General features: G+C 40.9%; 1 protein-coding gene across 3 annotated transcripts in view; it reads left to right on the forward strand.

The window, feature by feature from the left end:
- The window catches only part of NFX1 (nuclear transcription factor, X-box binding 1), a 34,451-nt gene extending 19,495 nt beyond the window's left edge, over nucleotides 1-14,956 (forward strand). For 2 of the 3 annotated variants that reach the window (XM_035124986.3, XM_035124988.3), the window contains exons 15-24: nucleotides 191-270; nucleotides 1,677-1,907; nucleotides 3,167-3,240; nucleotides 5,210-5,311; nucleotides 5,725-5,766; nucleotides 7,354-7,452; nucleotides 8,870-8,936; nucleotides 9,281-9,426; nucleotides 10,152-10,253; nucleotides 11,994-14,956. In XM_035124986.3, the coding sequence (XP_034980877.3) occupies nucleotides 191-270; nucleotides 1,677-1,907; nucleotides 3,167-3,240; nucleotides 5,210-5,311; nucleotides 5,725-5,766; nucleotides 7,354-7,452; nucleotides 8,870-8,936; nucleotides 9,281-9,426; nucleotides 10,152-10,253; nucleotides 11,994-12,066 (1,016 nt within the window). In that variant the 3' untranslated portion in view covers nucleotides 12,067-14,956. The remainder of the gene's footprint in view (nucleotides 1-190; nucleotides 271-1,676; nucleotides 1,908-3,166; nucleotides 3,241-5,209; nucleotides 5,312-5,724; nucleotides 5,767-7,353; nucleotides 7,453-8,869; nucleotides 8,937-9,280; nucleotides 9,427-10,151; nucleotides 10,254-11,993) is intronic. The other variant, XM_088675082.1, reaches the window with a different exon arrangement.
- Nucleotides 14,957-18,580: the final 3,624 nt, after the last annotated feature.

An 18,580-nucleotide genomic window follows, 5' to 3' on the forward strand; every position in this document is an offset into this window, starting at 1 on the left:
CATAATTGATGTACCAACCATGTAAAATTTTGCTTGCCTGATTGCACTGAACAATAGAATGTAAAAATATTAAATGCTAAAATACATGGCGTTAGAAGGACATATTTGAATTTGTTTCATTAAAGAGATTTCGTTCTGAGACATTTCCTTACATTATTTGAAACTGATTTCCCTCCTTCTGTGGATGCAGTGTATCATTCCTGTCATAGTGAAGACAAGTGTCCACCATGTACGTACCTTGTTCAGAAATGGTGTATGGGAAGACATGAGGTAAGTGTGACTGTTTAACTTCCCATTTTTAGAGATAAAGCATAGCTGTGTTTTATTTGTACATGTTAGTGGTGTTGCAGAACTCATATCTGCACACTGTACAGCTGCGTCCAGATCATGTCTTGATTTATTAAGCTAAGATTTAAATCAGGGTCCCCAAACTAAGGCCCAGGGGAAGGATGCGGCCCAATCGCCTTCTCAATCCGGCCCCCGGACGGTCCAGGAATCAGCATGTTTTTACATGAGTAGAATGTGTCTTTTTATTTAAAATGCATCTCTGGGTTATTTGTGGGGCATAGGAATTCGTTCATATTTTTTTCAAAATATACTCCGCCCCCCCCCCCCAAAGTTTGCTGACCCCTGATTTAAATAAACCTTTTGTCTGCACACACAGCCCCTTCTCTTCTCTCTTTGCAGTAACACCTGGGTCAAATACAGATGACTCCAATTGACCACAGTGTCCTATTTCATCTGAACCAGGCTTATCATAGAGTTTGGAATGAATGTGAAGCCATAGTTAATTGTATACAGTCGTACCTTGGATCCCAAAGGCCCTGGAACTCGGGCTTTTTGGCTCCCGAACGCCTCAACCCCGGAAGTGATTGTTCTGGTTTGTGAATGTTCTTTTGGAACCCAAACATCCAGTTGGATTTCCGCGGCTTCCGATTGGCTGCTGGAGCTTCCTGCAGCCAATCAGAAGCCACGATTTGGTTTTCAAACGTTTTGGAAGTCAAACGGACTTCCGGAACGGATTCCACTCAACTTCCAAAGTACGACTGTAGATCTGTACTTCATTTGGGTGCAGTTTGAAAAGAGAAGAAAGTCTGCATGCATGGGCAATAGGGTCATTCATAGTTTAGCTTACTGAATGAAAACGTGATTGTCCAAACAGAACTTATGTTTTTAGATGCTTTTTTTAAAAAAAAACACAGACCAGACCAGTTTGTTTCCTCAATGACAAAGCTCTTAAATTTTTGCTGATGCAGAGAATGGAGTGTGAGTTGTGTTTGCTTTTTTTTGTGTGGCTCTGAACTGACAAAGCTCTTTAAGTATTTGGCAGCCCATGCCCATTAAAATATGTGGGCTTAGACAACCATTTTCTCACAATGAGTTGACATTTGGATAGCCACTTTTACAGTGAAAATCTGAAGATAACTCTGCTGTATGAAGGGGTTCATCATGTGTCTCACTGCAACACAGTTTCATGATGAACTCATTCAGAAGCCTTTAATGAGCACAGGTCCCTTCATATGTCTGTCAAAAAAGTTCTTCTACAATGAGAGATGGGCCCATCCTATGGACTTAGTATATATGCTTTTAAATAATAGGCAATCTTAAACCTTATTTCTTACAAGGTTGTCCAGTATCCATCTCTTTGTTTCATTTTTTTCCTTTTCCTGGCTCAGCTGCGGAGCAATATTCCCTGTTACCTCACTGACATCTCCTGTGGTCTTCCCTGTGATCGAATGTTAAAATGTGGAATGCACAAATGTAAAAGGATTTGCCACAAAGGGGAATGCCTCATAGATGAAGAATGCAGGCAACCGTGTACTATTCTTAGGCTTCACTGTAATCATCCATGTATGTCTCCATGCCACCCATCTTTACCATGCCCCACAACGTCTTGCAGTGCAAAGGTAGGCGACATAAAAAATAATCAGACATTTTTTTCAAAAATAATAATAAATGTTTTCATTTAATGTCAGCTACTTTAGATGGGCAGCATGGCCCAGTCTGCAAAATATAAAAACAACAGCCTTTCTTTTTAAGCTGGTTTTGTCAAATGGGTTTGTACAGATGTCATGAACTTGCAAGTATTAAAGTTTCCTTAGTTTGTGAATGATACCGTTGAGGGGGCATTATTGGTTTGTCAGTTGGTCTTGTTTTTATTATGTGTTTTGTGTTTTTATATTGTATCTTTATGTTGTGAACCACCCTGATATCTATGGTTAAAGGGCAGTACTGTATACAAATTTAATAAGTAAAATAATAAATAAGAAAGCCACTGAAATCTTTGGTGTATTGCATTTACGAAGACGGTTTGATCTTGCTACTTAGAATGATTTAAGTTTTGTTAGGGACTTAAAGCATCATAAGAAGGTGGAAAAACCTATTGGCCATTTCTCCAATAGAGATGAGCCCTATTCAGTTTTTAACATGCTGTATCAGGCCAAGGGCCCACCGAGTCCAACAGCATGTTCTTGCTGGCCAACCAGATTCCTGTAGCAAGTCCTCAAGTAGGAACCGAGTGCACTGCCACTGTCCCCACTTTTGCTTGACAGTGGGCATGGAACAGAACTGTTGTATCTTATAGCCACTGAGAGCCTTATCCTTCATGAATTTGTCTTAATTCTTTTAAAAGCCATTGAAGTTGGTGGTCCTCAGTGTGTCTTGTGGGACCACATGCCATAATTTAGCTATGTTCTGTGTGAAGCTGTCCTGAACATTCAGCTTCATTGAATGGCCATAAGTTCTAGTATTATGAAAGGGGGGCGGGACTTCTCTGTGCAGCATTGATGCACTATATATGTTATTATAGTAGATATAACCTTGATGCTGTTCCAGTCAATCAAGCAGAGTGTTTGGCAGATTATTTGGATTGCTACTGTTATAGTGTAGTGCAGCCTGTTGCCGTCCCTATGTTTTAGATTACATCTACCATCAGCCCCTGGCAACACGGCCAATGATCAGGAATGTCTTGGAAGTCGTCTAAAACATCTGGAGGGTACTAGGTTGGGGAAGGTTGATTGCAGTAGCTTGATTTTCACTTAGATAACAGCAAATGAATCCATCATATTTTGGGGAATCAGGGAATTCTCACCTGTGTTTTCTTCAAGTCATAAAATACTATGGAACGATAGATTCCTGCCATATTACTGTTTATGTGCCATTACAGGTTGAACTTCATTGTGAGTGTGGGAGAAGAAAGGAGACTATGATTTGTTCAGAAGCATCAAGCACTTTTCAAAGGTATTTACTGACTCTGACTTCTGTAGTACAGTAGGCCTTTCCCTTACATGAGGGTTCAGTTCCCGGGATGGGGGTAGGGTCCATGCATGCAAAGGCAAAATTGTGCAAAATCGGGAACTCCCGGAACACCCCCCCCCCAAGCAAGGTGAAGGACTGCTTATCGGGGTCTGAGAAGGTCACGGGGCGGGTGGCTGTGAGCTTCCCAGGGCTGTCCTGCAAGCTTTCCTCATCCTGGTAAGCAAGGAGGCACCTTCCTTAACTGGCCTCTGGGACAGTCCCAGAGCTGTCACACCTCCTTTTTAGAGGCCAGTAAGAGAGGCACCACCATGCCTACTGGGCTTTGGGAAGTGGGCATGACGGCTCTGGATGCTTTCAGAGCCCTCCTGCTCCCTTCCCAAAGCTTGGTAAGTGAGGAACACCTGCTGGGTGCACAGGGGTGGGTTGGGTTGGGAGAAATAAATGGAGAGTGAAGAGCAGTGGGGTTCCCCAGCTTTCCAATTACTTACTTACTTATTTCCACCCCACCCACATATGGTTGCAATTGTGTAAGCGGAGTCAGCACAAGTTGCGGACTTAACGTGTGTGTGTGTTGCTGTTTCTGTGCAGTAATTAATCATACACAGCCATGGCTTTTCTCTAAAATTTGTATGCCCTAGAAATAGAAAATTAATTTACTCACTTGCTCTTTCATACTGAGCATTGTAATGTGTTCTCCTGCTACTCAGGAGGTGGCAGCTCTGCAATAAAAGTCGCTTGTGTTTCAGTTTAACAGGAAGTCTATAAATAAATAAATAACTAGACATAAATAAACTGCTGGCAGAATTTTTTCTTGTCAACTATTCTGAGTGGAAAATTATGATAGTTTTTCCTACTTTTAATATTGAATCATTTTTTGTAACTCCTATCAGAAATGTTACATTTTTTATATATAAAAAACAACCTTATTAATCATGGTCTAGCTTGGGTATTTAAGACCACTGGTGTCTGAATTAAGTTTTTCAGATGGCAGAATTCATGCCAGTAATAATATACATGCAGAATTTGGGGGCAGCTATGGATGCAATCAGGAAGCAGGTGGCGCTGTGGTGTAAACCCCAGAGCTTAGGGTTTGCCGATCAGAAGGTCGGCAGTTTGAATCTCCGCAACGGGGTGAGCTCCCGTTGCTTGGTCCCTGCTCCTGCCAACCTAGCAGTTTGAAAGCACGTCAAAGTGCAAGTAGGAAGGAAGGAAGGTAAAATGGCAGGAAGGTAAACAGCGTTTCCGTGCACTGCTCTGGTTCGCCAAAAGAGGCTTAGTCATGCTGGCCACATGACCTAGAAGCTGTACGCCGGCTCCCTCGGCCAATAAAGCGAGATGAGCTCCGCAACCTCAGAGTCAGTCACGACTAGACCTAATGGTCAGGGGTCCCTTTACCTTTATGGATGTAATCACATAAGATCTGCTATGTATTCTTCTTGCATTATTGATAGGAGAGATTAGTTCATTCCAAAACAGAAAAGACTTCTAAGGTTTATGTTTCTCTCATTCAGGTGCATTCTATCATTGCCCTTGGCTTCATAGTTTTCCTGACACACCCACTCCTCTGTGTACCCTCCAGCCCTCTGTACCCTCTAAATTAGCTCTGGAGGGTATGTATTCTTCTTGCATTATTGATAGGAGAGATTAGTTCATTCCAAAACAGAAAAGACTTCTAAGGTTTATGTTTCTCTCATTCAGGTGCATTCTATCATTGCCCTTGGCTTCATAGTTTTCCTGACACACCCACTCCTCTGTGTACCCTCCAGCCCTCTGTACCCTCTAAATTAGCTCTGGAGGGTTGAGAGATGATGTGGAGCTGTTTTGGAGGTTACAGCCCAGGCTATTGCACCAGCAGAAAGCTGCTGGTGCAGGTTTGGGTGCCATCCCCCAATAATTTTCTATTGCCTCACTTAAAGACATTTTATGTTTCATAAGTATCATTCTCTTCCAGAATAGCTGCTATTTCTATAGCCTCTAAGTTAACAGATCCACATCACGGAGATTCAATAGAGATCAGCAAATTGATTACCAAAAAGGAAATGAAGCAAACCAGGTAATCAAATTATGAAACAAATACTTGTATAGACTCAAATTACTGCTGAACTGAGGAGCTTAAAACTTTTAAAATCAAGGCTTATGTATCAGTTGCTGCTTCAGCTTGGGGACTGGAGATGCAGTTGTCCCCTATAATCAGTTACCATTGTTGACTGTTCACTAATTATGAGGTGTCCATAGTTTCCTGAGGAGGGTGAGGAGTGGAAGCTGAACGTAGAGTTATTCCAGTTAAGCATCAAGTCAGAAAACTATTGAATACTAGCAGCTGCAATCTTTATATGCTATGTCCAGCTGCTGGTAAGACAAGGCAAATAAGAGCTTCTGTTTCACTGAAAAAACTATTTCTTTGTATGGAAGAGAGAGGATTTTTCAAGGAAATGTAATTTTGTGCACTGTATCTCGTTTGTGTAGGCTGCAGTGTGATGATGAATGTTTGGCTCTTGAAAGAAACAGGTAGGTAATATTTTTATAATTTAATTTAGCAAGATGGATTGTGTGCTATAGCAGTTAGAGTGTTGGACTAAGACCCGAGAGACCAGGGTTCTAATCCCCACTCTGCCATAAAGGTGACCTTGGACCACTCAGTGTCTGTCAGCCTTAACTACCTCACAGGGTTGTTATGAGGATAAAATACGGAGAGGGGAAACGTTGTGCCACCTTGGGCTCCTTGGAGGAAAGGTGGGATATAAATGTAATAAATAAAACAAACAACCATCTCTTTATTCTAGATTGGGTGAAAATATCATGTGGAATTAAATTACGTAATATTAAGAGGAGGTAATCTGAAAAGACTGGAATTTATTTATATTTCATTTATTTAACAAACTTTTGTTCCTTCCATTAAAAAAAAATGCTTTGTAGGGTAGCTTGCAGGTACACAAAAATGAAACATTAATAAAATCCAAAATAATGAGAAGCAGTGATAAATGCAATAAATATGAAACTAGCCACATCCTGTGTTTAAAATGTTCAAAGGCCTAGAGCAGAAAATATTTTCACTTGACACTGAAAAAGTAACAAAATGGGGACCAGGTGAGTTTCTTGACCAGGGGCACCAGTGTCAGCACTGAGAAGAGCCTCTCCCTAGTACCCAGTGGCACCCAGAAAAGGGCCTTCAGAGAAGACCTCACTCTATGGTAGGCTGATGATGGGGCAAGTGAGTAATCTAGGACCCCTCTTGTCCCAAGCTGTGTATGGCTTTGAAGGTAAGCACTAGTACTTTGAATTGTGCTTGAAATGGGCTGGGAACAAGTGTGGCATCAACCATGCCAGTGGGCAACTTGGAATTCCGTTAAGCTTTGGAGATGAACTGTTGGAAAGGGTCCACCACACCTGTGGAGGGGAGCAGTCTTCCTCAGTGCAAATGGCATAAACGGCAACAGGAAGTTACCAGACCATGATGAAGCCATAAACAGGAATTTCCCACTTGTGTAAATGAGAAGCATTTATTTGGCCTAATCATGGGTCAGTAGCAGGGTTAGAACCAGAGATTTGAAAGCTAGGAGCTAAATGGCACCTTAAACCTAGGATATGCGCACAACAAGGGAATGTCTAGGCGTGCTTTTTTATAACGAACGCAAAGCTGAAAATGAATGAACTGCAGCTGAAACATTATGTTCATTTTTCACATGGTGTAGTCCTTCCCCTGTCCAGCGCCCTAATATTCTTAAGTGGATCGGATCTCTTCTTCAGTTTTCAGAGAGTGGCTGGAAGTGGGGAGGCTCCTTTCCTTCCACCCTGCAGTTTTAATCTGAAATCTTAGGCCTAGTACTGTGCCCAGAGCTCAGAACCGGCTCGCACTAATGAAATTTTGTGTTGCAAAATGCATCTAGAACAATGGGAATTTCAAACACTGGTAAGTCATGGCTTTAAAAACTCTTGAGCGCCTCAAATCATGTAAAAGAAAAGAATCCGAGAGGTGACTCATGATTCTGTAGTATAATGACTGTAAGAAAGGATTGAAATCATGTGAATGTTGTGTAGTTTAATATTTGTCAAGTATTGGGGTAAAAGAATTACTTTTTAATATTCATTAATTAGGCGCTTTGCTGAGGCTCTTCATATTGATGACAGTTCTGATCCTTTTAATGTCCGTGCCTCTGTACCCAAGTACAGTGATAGCTTGAAAGAGGATGCAAGGTATGTATCGTTGTTGCTTAGTGGTTTGTGTATTCTCCAGGGAACACATGGGTAGTCCTTTGACTCCAGTGTCCAGAGGTTATAGTTAGAGAATTGTTTTAATGTTAAAATTCTAGTTGGTCTAATTTGCAAAGGTTTTGTTAAATGCTCACACTGATAAAGTGCCTCTTCTCCCCCATACATGATAGGGAAATCTGTTTGAATGTTTCCCTCTTTTCTTGCGAGTTCTCCAAGAAAATAATGGTGGCATAGCTATACTGTTGAAAGCATGTTTAGTACAGTTGTACCTTGATTCACGAACGCCTTGTGATGTGGAACGTTTTGGCTCCCATACGCCGCAAACCTGGAAGTGAGTGCTCCGGTTTGCAAACATTCTTTGGAACCCGAACGTCTGGCGCAACTTTTGATTGAGTGCAGGAAGCTCCTGCAGCCAATCAGAAGCCGCACCTTGGTTTGCAAACATTTTCGGAAGTCGGATGGACTTCCGGAACAGATTCCGTTCAAGAACCAAGGTACGACTGTATATTGAACGTAAACTGTGGGTGGGGGCATAATTTCATGCCTCAGTGGAACACATGGGCAATGGAATTCTGTATTCTTCCCCTGCCTAGGGTTTCCCTTCTGTAGCTGATTTTTCTTTTACCCATGTTCATTTCCAGTATTTGAGCTGGTTTCAGCTAGGAGGAGGACTGTGGGGAGAGGAAGCATGTGGAGGAAGGTTCATAATCTCCATTTCAAATTGATTTATGACAGCTATGAAATTGGCAAGCGCCATATTAGAGATAATTAAATAATTAGGGACAAATTCATGGCAGCGAAATCTCTGAATGGCTGCTGTCCACAGTGGCTTTGTTCTTCCATTGTTGGGCAGAATAATCTCTGGATACTTGTTGCTGGGAATCACAAGGAGGGAGAGTGCTGTTGCACTCAGTTCTGCTTTTGGGGTTCCTGTAGGCATCTGGTTGGCCACTTTGAGAAGACAATGCTCAACTAGAAGAGTTGTTAGCCCAATCAGGCTTTTATGTTCCTATCTGGTGCTTTATTTGTGATTCTCACTGACCCCCATTTGAAGGCACAGATTTGCCCACTGGTTCAAAGAGGTTGGTGACCTCTTGGAAAAAAAGCTGTGAAACAATATGTATGATGCTTACTCCATCAAAATTTAAATGCAGTATGAATGTTGAAGCTCAAATATATATATATATTTTAAATTGACTTTGTGAAAAAGCAGAAAATGTCAATTGTGGCTCTAAAATGAGGCATAATGAAATTGGATTGCAAGTGAGTGTCTGAAACCATTCACGACGTATCCTTTACTTTATGATTTGTGCTGGGAAAACACTGGTGTATTTCAAATGCTATGTATGGATAGTAACAGTCCTCCTTACATTTGTCATACAATTCTTCATTATTACAGGAAAGATTTAAAGTTTGTCAGTGAAGTTGAGAAAGAAATGAAAGCCCTTGTAGAAGCAGTAAATAAGGTTAGTAACGGGGGAACCTTTTATTTCCTATTAATTTTTTGAAGTGCACATACATTTCAGCCATGAACAAAACTAAAATTTATTTTGTAAGATTTCTTTAACTTATGGGGCAGAGGGAAATATGTATATATGATGTGCATAGGTACATAAACTTAGATGCTATAGATATTTTGATTATTGCAATTAACAGTTGTGATTCAAAGAAGTGATACATATTTATTGTAGATAGTTCATTCTCTAGTCTTGCAGATTAACACATAACAGAAGCTAGAGACTACATGCTTCATTCTTCTCCAACCTTCATAAAATAAACAATAAAAAATAAACATCTCTCTCTAATCCAGAGCAAGCATACAAAGAAGAGCCATTGCTTCCCACCCATGAACAGAGAACACCGCAGAATCATCCATGAGCTTGCTCAGGCTTATGGCATAGAGAGTGTGAGCTATGATAACGAACCAAAGCGCAATGTTGTTATCAGTGCGGTGAAGTATGTTGTTCCATTTTCTCGTTATAAGTTGCAAAATAACCTCCTTAACAGACACTGTAATATTCACATTTGTTCTGTTTAAACCCGTTTGGTTTTTACATTTGCACTGTGCAAACATCTCGTGTGTTCTTTGTGTGTTGCGTATTTCAGAATAGCATTTTGTGTTGTGGAGAGAAATGTGTCCTCATGAACATTTCTGTTGTTGAAAACGTTCCTCATTTGATTCATTTTTTAAATATACTTTTTACATATTTGAATTCTGTAATAGTTGGCATCAAGTCGGATTTTCATATAGGGCAAAAGTCAGCATGAGTGCCGTTAGTTAGTTAATCAGTCTTCCTCCCAGCCCCCATTTTTATAGACATTGTAGACTTGTGTGTTGTCTTACTGTGGGAGCAGAGAGGAGGGACATTGTTTCTGTCCATCACTATTAACTTGGTGGATGGGTTTTTGTTTTGTTTTTTCTAGTTTTCTCTGTATACTCACTAGTATTTCCAAATAACGCATGACATTAAATGAAAGCATTATCCTATCCCACTGGGGTTCTTGTGTGAAGCGAGATCTATACAAAGCATGTGCTTTTCTCCCTTGCTTTCAAAACTTATTTCTTTTTAAAATTTTGATATAGAAGTGGCTGTGAGGGAATGAGAGGAAGGGAAATCTAGTCGCAGCCATGTAGGCATCCTTTGTCAAAGCTCATTTATATTACGGCTCTCTTTCTCCAGAGGGAAATCTGTTTGCCCAACAGTTACTCTGACTTCACTGCTTACCAAGGAAAGGCAGACGAGGCCCCCACCACCTATTCCTCATCACAAACAATCAGAAAAGTAAGTACTACTGCTTTCAAATATTTGTGCTGTATTTTTTTATCAGTGTGTTTTCTGAAATAAGACTGGATGCATACATTTACAAATGGGCAAGCTGGCAATGCAGCCCAGACTGTCCTACCACCGCAGAAGGTAGAATCGGGATTTAAAATGATCATAACAGATTGGAGAACTGGGGCCAAGCTAACAAAATGAATGTAAATGTAAAGATTGGAGAACTGGGGCCAAGCTAACAAAATGAATGTAAATGTAAGGTCCTGCACTTGGACAGGAAGAACCAGATGCACAAATAAGATTGGGGGCACCTGGCTTACTAGCAGTACATGTGAAAAGGATCTAGGGGTCTTAGTGGACCACAAGCTTAACATGAGCCAAGAGTGTGGTGCAGCAGCAAAAAAAGCTAATGCTATTCTAGGCGGCATCAACAGAAGTATAGTGTCCAGATAAAGGGAAGTAATAGTACCACTCTATTCTGCCTTGATCAAACTACACTTGTAATACTGTGTCCAATTCTGGACACCACAATTTAAGAAAGATGTTGACAAGCTGGAACGTGTGCAGAGGAGGGCAACCAAGATGACCAAGGCTTTGGTAACCAAGCCTTATGATGAACAGTTGAAGAGCTGTGTATGTTTAGCCTGGAAAAGAGGAGACTGAGAGGAGATACAATAGCCATCATCAAGTATGTCAAGGGTTGCCACATGGAAGAGGGAACAAGCTTGTTTTTTCCTGTTCTGGAGGGTAGGATTCAAACCAATGGCTTCAAGTTAAAATAAAGGAGATTCCGACTAAACATCAGGAAGAACTTTCTAATAGTAAGAGTTGTTTGACAGTGGAGTGGTCTCCCTCGGGAGGTTGTGGACTCTCCTTCCTTGGAGGTTTTTTTGCAGAGGTTGGATGGCCATTTGCCATGAATGCTTTAGCTGAGATTCCTGCATTGCAGATGGTTGGACTAGATGACCTTTGGGTGTACTTTCCAACTGTACCATTCTGTGATTCTATGAACATCTGAAGGGCCACCTCTTCCTTACCTTTGGACTCCCCCAGTTGATGCCCCAGTTATTTTCAGCCATAGCCACAGCACAAATGTCTTACCCCGCACAGGCATGTAGTTGCACAATCAGGTAGTGGACTTTGATTTTGAATCCTGTCTTTTTATCTGTAAGGCTGCTAAGTATCAGTGCATTGACTTGTATTCTTCTGATGCAATATTTGGTAGAAGAGTGTTCCAGAAGGTAGTCTCAGTATGAATCCCACTATAGTAAAACATTACTGGATAAAGCAGAATTTAGTTTTAATTAAGAACAGGGGAGGGCAGCCCACCCCACACTTAAACAGGAAGCACACACATTCATGTTGGTTGTTTGGGAAGAGGAGGACTTAGCATTTTTTGTGCAGTCCACACACCCTCACTAGGTGTCTTAAAATGCTTAATCTAGTGCGATTACCTTCTTTCCTTTTGTCATCTTTTCGTTAGCTCACCTTGTTACCTTGTTGTAACAGTGCTTAGTCTTACTCTTCAAGTTCAGGAGCTTCTCCAGGTTCCAAGCATAGTCGTGGAACGGGGGGGGAGCCCTCCCCTTTAACGTAATTTGTAAGGTGACCCTGCCTGCTTACCAAGACCAAGGTGCTATTGTGTCAGTCCAGAATTCCCTACATTACTGAGAACCCCCAAAATTGATTTTTACCTGAAGGTATCACATTTTTATTCTCCCCCCCCCCATTCTGTTTTAATTTCAGGCACGGGAATAGCAGCACAGAGAGAGGATTCAAAGAGGAGCCTGTGATTGACTACTTTGATGTACAGGACTGAAAAAATGAATGTGAAATTTGTGCCGTTGAAAAGTGGAAGTGATGCTACCAATCATTTTTTCCGTTGAAACGCTTTGTACTCAGTGTATTCAAAGTACATCCTGGAAACAGCAGATGAAAAGAAATAGCTTGTCATTCTTTAACCCTCTGTGTGTGTGTAACCAGCTTTGGGGTGGGGGGAAACGAACATAGAATGTAAGTGCAAGTTGTCTGTACGTCTCAACAGACTGCATCTGACACTGCAAAACCTGTAGTGGTTCGTCAGGACAGAAAAATGCAACAAGTTGGCATCTAAGGTAATCTGCTATAAAATATTAACAAATTATATCTCCTCTGTAAGGTAAACTTTTTGTCTGGGTATAAGGCACAATGAAACAATAGCCCTATGCAAGCTGTCTCCCCTCACTCATGTAAAATTGCACCCACCTTGTGTGATTGGCAGCCCTGCCCTCTGCCATCCATGTGCTGGGGAGAGCTCCGAAGCAGGAAGCTTGTTCCGTGGTTATAGGCTCCCTGTATGATCAGAAACACCCTGCGCAGTCAGGGCCCCAAATCATTCTGGGAGTATAAACCTATAGGGCTGGCTCTTTGTTTTAGACCTCCCCCCAACTCCAGCTTTTAAAGTTTTCAGCTTAAGGAAACAAGTTAATTGAATTTGTGAAGTACAAAATTAGGGATCCCAGCTATGCTGATGTATCCAGATGAAATGATGAAAGCCACCTTTTCAGTCAAAGCATTACAAGGCATAGTCCCATAGCAATTTGAACTTTGTGCAGCCTAGAAACAGTAGGATTGGTGAGTCAGTAAGTTTATACTTTTTGTATCTAAACTTGAGTTGCCTTTGCCAGTCTAATGCTGGATATATTCAGGTGGTGAGTGTATGGAGCTGGGGATTTTTTATGTCATCTGTAGGTTCCTTTTGGGGTTTTTTAATGGAAATGAGCTTATCGGTTATTCTTCAGTTAGGATAGCATGTAGCCTTATGCTTTGCGTGTAGTGGTGACAAATAATAATAATTATTATTATTATTTGCATTTTTATCAGTGGTCAGACAGCAATTGAATATGGTTACTGCACTTGAAATGAACTATAAAGCCACCTTATTGTTTCTCCTCCTTTTCATCTTTTCAAACTGTGACCCATACATTTCCTTAACATTCTTCCTGCTTCGTACCCCTTCCTTTTGTGGACAGCTTCCAAGCTACAGGAGTGCCCACATGGGTGCACCTTACTAAAAATAATAGTGTGTAAGAATTTTAGATGAGGGTACTGTTTAGTCAATTTTACTTAATTCGTACCCTGCCTTTCCATTAAATACAGGTGAAACTCGAAAAATTAGAATATCATCGAAAAGTGCATTTATTTCAGTAATGCTTTGGAAATTCCACAGTAATAAAACAAAGTTACAATAATACAAAAATAAACATCGTTATTACATTTCATTAATTACATTCCATTTATAATTGACCTGCCTAACGACTAATAATTACAATTACAACAAATAAAGGCTTGACATATCTTGCTTTGCATTTCATGCATCTATCTCATACATTGGTTTCACCTTTTAAGTTGTGTTACTGAAATAAATGCACTTTTCGACAATAATCTAATTTTCTGAGTTTCACCTGTATGTGTAATAGCATTTTATCAGTATGCAGGGGAATCCTGAAGTGGCTTGCGCTATCTGTATATGCCTTGTGAACACGTGCAAGTTTCCATTCTTGGTGCATTATGATTTAAATTAGTGGAATGGTTTGTATCAAGAGAAGAGGCCAAACCCATGTTCCTAGTAGAATTTTTAAGCTCCTGTCGCACAGAGACATTGGGTTAAGTGGCCCTGCAGCACAGACAAGTGATTGTTCCTTATATACACGTTTATTATTATTTAAATTCCAAAAAGTTGAGCACAGTTGTGCCTTTCCCACATAACCTTAAAGTAAAACACACTTCTTTTCTGCACATGGAGGGAAGCTGTGCTTCTGGCACCCCCACCCAGTGGTTGGTTTTCCTGCGTGGTAGGGATTTTTCACTCAGTAACAGTTCTGATGCCCCCACCCCAGAGACATGCACAAAATAGCTGCTATGTTACAGCTAAAATCACATGAATGCAGAAGGGATCGATCAAGACTCAAGTGGAAGTGCAGCTCTACATTCCTCCAACTAGTACAATGTACTTCTGTGGCATCAGTACACAAGTAGGATGTAGCTGGACATCTTGAACAGAGCCCATAAGCACAGAAACATTTATTCATTTTCATTACTTAGCAGTTTTTATTTATGTGGATAGTGGTTTTTAAGTGACTGGTTCTGCTATTGCTTGGTGAAAAAGTGCCATGTATACATTAAGGGATTAAACCGGTGTTTCTCTTTGTTGGTTTTGTAACATCTCAGCTTTTTAAAAAATTGCCATTCTCATTTTATTCACTTCTCATTTGGTTTTTGCACTTTTTGGTGATCGGAGAGGGGAAAGTCCAATTGGAACAAGTTTTTCAAACTTCTCTTTTGCAATTATAAACAGGGCATTTGGATCCATACATGCAAACAATGCAGGCAGAATTTTAGGACTGAGGCTTAGTAATAATTACATATTCAAAACTGCTGAGAATACTCAGTGCTTTGTGTGCATCGATTTGTGTGTAATCTAAAGTTGTGAAAATTGCTATGGAAATCATTCCTAATGGAATTTCTCTTGGTGTACTTCATGATGAATTAAGTGAATTGATTTATGTTTGGTTTTTAATAAGTTATTTGTCAAAACTTTATATATATACATACACACAGAGAGAGAGACACAGACACAACTTGCTTGCTTTCAAATCAGTGGTGTAAAAAATTACTGACTTTATAAATTTGTAATACAAAACTGTAATAAAGTTCAAATGGATCTTGTCCATCAATGTTCTGACACCATGTGAATGCTCCTCCAACTTTCCTAAATATCTTCCATCACAATTTGCAGAAAACATAGCAGTGGAGGACTTTGTGCTTTCTGATTTCAGCGGTGCCCTGTGCAAGGCCAGAATTTGGCACCTGTTCCCCCACCTCTTGCCTTCCACTCCAAGTCATTTTTGCAGCGCCCTCTCAGCTCAGCACCCAGTGCAGGCAAACTGGTAACATTCCCCTAAAACTGCCTCTGATCATAGTTCACACTGATTAGCAAAGCCTAAATTCAATGCCTCATTTGCAGTTTTGGAAACACGAGTAATCTGTCCTGACAGCAGTTCAAATTTAGCCTTCAGGAGCTGCAGAGCCTCTGGCCGCTCCAATGCAAGAGCCGTTTGGATTTTATTAATCAGGTTCCCGTGTCTTGTCTGTTTCACACCTTTTTAATTATGGAAGACTCACCATGCTATGCCAGTTTCAACAGCCTCATCCAATAGCACAAAAAAGTCTGTCTTTTGCCTCTTTTAGATCATATTTGGCCAATTTGTCCCATTAGGTGCCATAGCATTATCACTTTACTAGTAGCTTTTCGCACTTCATATCAAACTGTTTACTGTCATCCTTGGTGAATATTATTATTTATTATTATTATACATACATACATACATACATACATACATACATACATACATACATACCCCGCCCATCTGGCTGGGTTTCCCCAGCCACTCTGGGTGGCTCCCAATGGAATATTAAAAACAGAGTACTGTATTTTTAATATTTACCCTTGGTTGCTGGAGACTTTGTTTCAAGCTGCCATTAGGCTTTCTGGCAAGCCATACCATTTTTGCATGATCTTAAAACATTCATAATTTAATACTATCCCGTTGATTCTCCTCTGGTATGATATTAATCTATCCCAATAATATTTATAAAATTCTGCAGTGTACCCATTGCAGCAATTTCTCTCATAATAATTGGTTCTTCCAGGAAGGACTAATTCTCCTTTGTTAGAGATAAACTGTTTACATTTTTCTGATAATATTTTGCTTCATTGTTTTTTTAATCATATCCCCCCCCCATAATAAGCATCAGAGTTCTATTTCCTAATCATCACAACTCTGCATTTGTGCCGTACCTCCACCTAGTGGTCGGTATAAAAGTAGCAAAGAATCTGCACTAATTTGTTGAAATTTGGATGACAAGTGAAGTCACACATAGCTGCAACCCTGGATTCAAACAGAAATCAAACCTTGCTCTGTGGTTCCCAGTTTGATGCTTAGTCTCCAGCTCACATCACTGCAATCTCTCAACTCTGGCTTTGTCCTTCTAACTATCCCTGAGTTGGGGAGCACCCATTTGCAGTTGTGCACTGAGCCCCTTTCCTTTGTTCCCCTTAATGGCCCATCAGCACAGAAAGCTACCCTGGTTTATATTTTAACACTTGCTGGATGCAGGGATGGAAGGAAGGATATCACATACAAGCCTACTTCATCCCCCCCAAAAAACATAACACTTATTTCAAATTCAAGTGATACAGAGTTCTTTGTGAAAAGGGAATGCAAGGATGCCAGGATAAACAGCCAAACAAAATTTGAAGCTTTTATTTGCAAACCAAATGTTACAGAAAGGCGCTCTCCCTCATGAAGAGTAACTGGGAATGAGGAATAGAAATTGCAGTGAATGAATTAACTGACCTAGGCTGACTAAACCTTAATTCATATACACAAAGGATGGGGTATACTCTCACACAAACACTAGGAAGAAGGCGAGGCCTCAGAGGAGGGGCCTCTCTGAATTTGCACTGTTTCAGTCTTCTCATGTAGTTGTAATCCTTTTTGTGAACTGATCCTCTTGGCCCTCTCAGGGGAACAGACAGGTTTCTTTGGCAAGCTTAGAAAGATTCTTAGAAAATTTGGCCAGCTTAGAAAGATTCGGCTAACTCAGCCCCAAAGGTCTGTGACGCTAGTCCCCCAGAAACTCCGCCAGAGTGCTGCCGCCTCTCTGATTTGGCTACCAAGCGGGATGGAGCAGCACTTTGGGATGGAGAATAAAAGGAGCCATTTCTGAGGGAGAGAGGTGATTTGAGATGAGAGATTGGGGTGAACATTGGGTTTGGATGAGGGAGAACCGGTTCTGATTTGAGTTGAACATCCATGCTGAAGAGACTACCGATAAGCAAGAGGAAAGAGCCTTGCAGCTTAGATAAGAAAGTTGAGTGTCTGGGGAAGGTATACAGACAGGAGTTAATTGGAGAGTGTGACAGAAAAGTTTGTTTTTACTGGGCAGGTTGGTTCACCAAGTGTGTCCTTTTTCTTTTTTCCTGCTAGCAAATAGTTAGCAGACAGCAGCTTATAATAGGCTGGGGTTCCAGCAGGAGGGGTAGTTGAAAAGGAGGATTTGGAGAGACAGTTTATAGTTTTGGGATTGAGGTTGGGAGAATAGATTGGGAGACAGGTAGGGAGATCGGAAATGAGAGGAGAGTTGGTTCTGGGTAGAAACATCTACTCTGAGGAATATATCAAAAGCTAGAGAAAGGAGACTCTGAGCTTAGTGTGAAGGACAGTGTGCGGTGTCCTGTAAGAGTAATTAGGACAGGAATTAACTGGGAGGCTGAGGCTGAGCCAGGAGAAGTAGAAGCTGTGAGGATACAGTCTATTTAGGACTCATTCCAGTCAGGAGGGGAGAGATTCTTCTACAAAAAGAGACGACTCCCAAACCATTGATCCCTTGGGTCTGTTATTTTGAGTACCTCAGGAGTAGGGTTGTCTAACGGACAGCAAGTACCACCTTGTTTAAGAACCAAAGTATTAAGCAGTAACGGCTGTGCAACAACTGAGAAAGCACTGAAGTGAAATAACATAATCTTAAGTATCCTATATTTTACCCACTTGTGTCATAAACTTCTTCTGTTAAATAAAATATTTATTGTTTATTTGATCAAATCCTGCCTGGGACTCCAACTTATTAAGTGTTCCCTGACACAAGTCCCCCCACAAGACAATCTGAGGTAGTTTTGTGGGAATTCGTGGAATTGGTGTTCTGTGAGGTGGGTGCACTATAAGTGAGGGCAGGCCCAACAGTGCCAGGGGGGAAAGTGCCGTTGCGCCATCTCAGAGGGCTGAGTGAGTCAGGAGAGGTAGAACCTGTGGGAATACAGGCTACCTGGGTCTCATTCCTGTCAGGAGGGGAGAGTTCTTCTAGGTAAAGGAGACTCCCATGCCAGTAACAAGGGGTGAGGCGATCCTCTGGGTCTGTTATACTCATCAGAATACCTCAGGGGTGGGTTTGCTAAGAGAGTGTGTAACTTGACAAAAAGTACTCCTCACTCGGGAACGGTATTAAGCTGTGAAGGAAGCTGTGCCGTGTAAAAATAAATCCAGTGTAATAACGAAGTAAAGGAATGAGGGTGAAGCAGCAGAAACTGAGGCAAGCATTTCACCACCTATTCTAGAAACCCCTCTGTTCTCAAACCCAATTAATAAAGGAGTAACAGAAACTGAAGTGTAACAACTAATTTTGAGTAAAGGGAGTTAAAAAGAGAAGCTGTGCCTGTACTACCGTGTTTAAGCCTGAGACATCCTTATATTTAGTTTAAGTAATTTAGTTAACTTCTACCTGAAAGAACATGT

This window comes from Zootoca vivipara, chromosome 8 (genome assembly GCF_965207765.1).
Source record: "Zootoca vivipara chromosome 8, rZooViv2.hap1.1, whole genome shotgun sequence".
NCBI classification, from domain to species: Eukaryota; Metazoa; Chordata; class Lepidosauria; order Squamata; family Lacertidae; genus Zootoca; species Zootoca vivipara.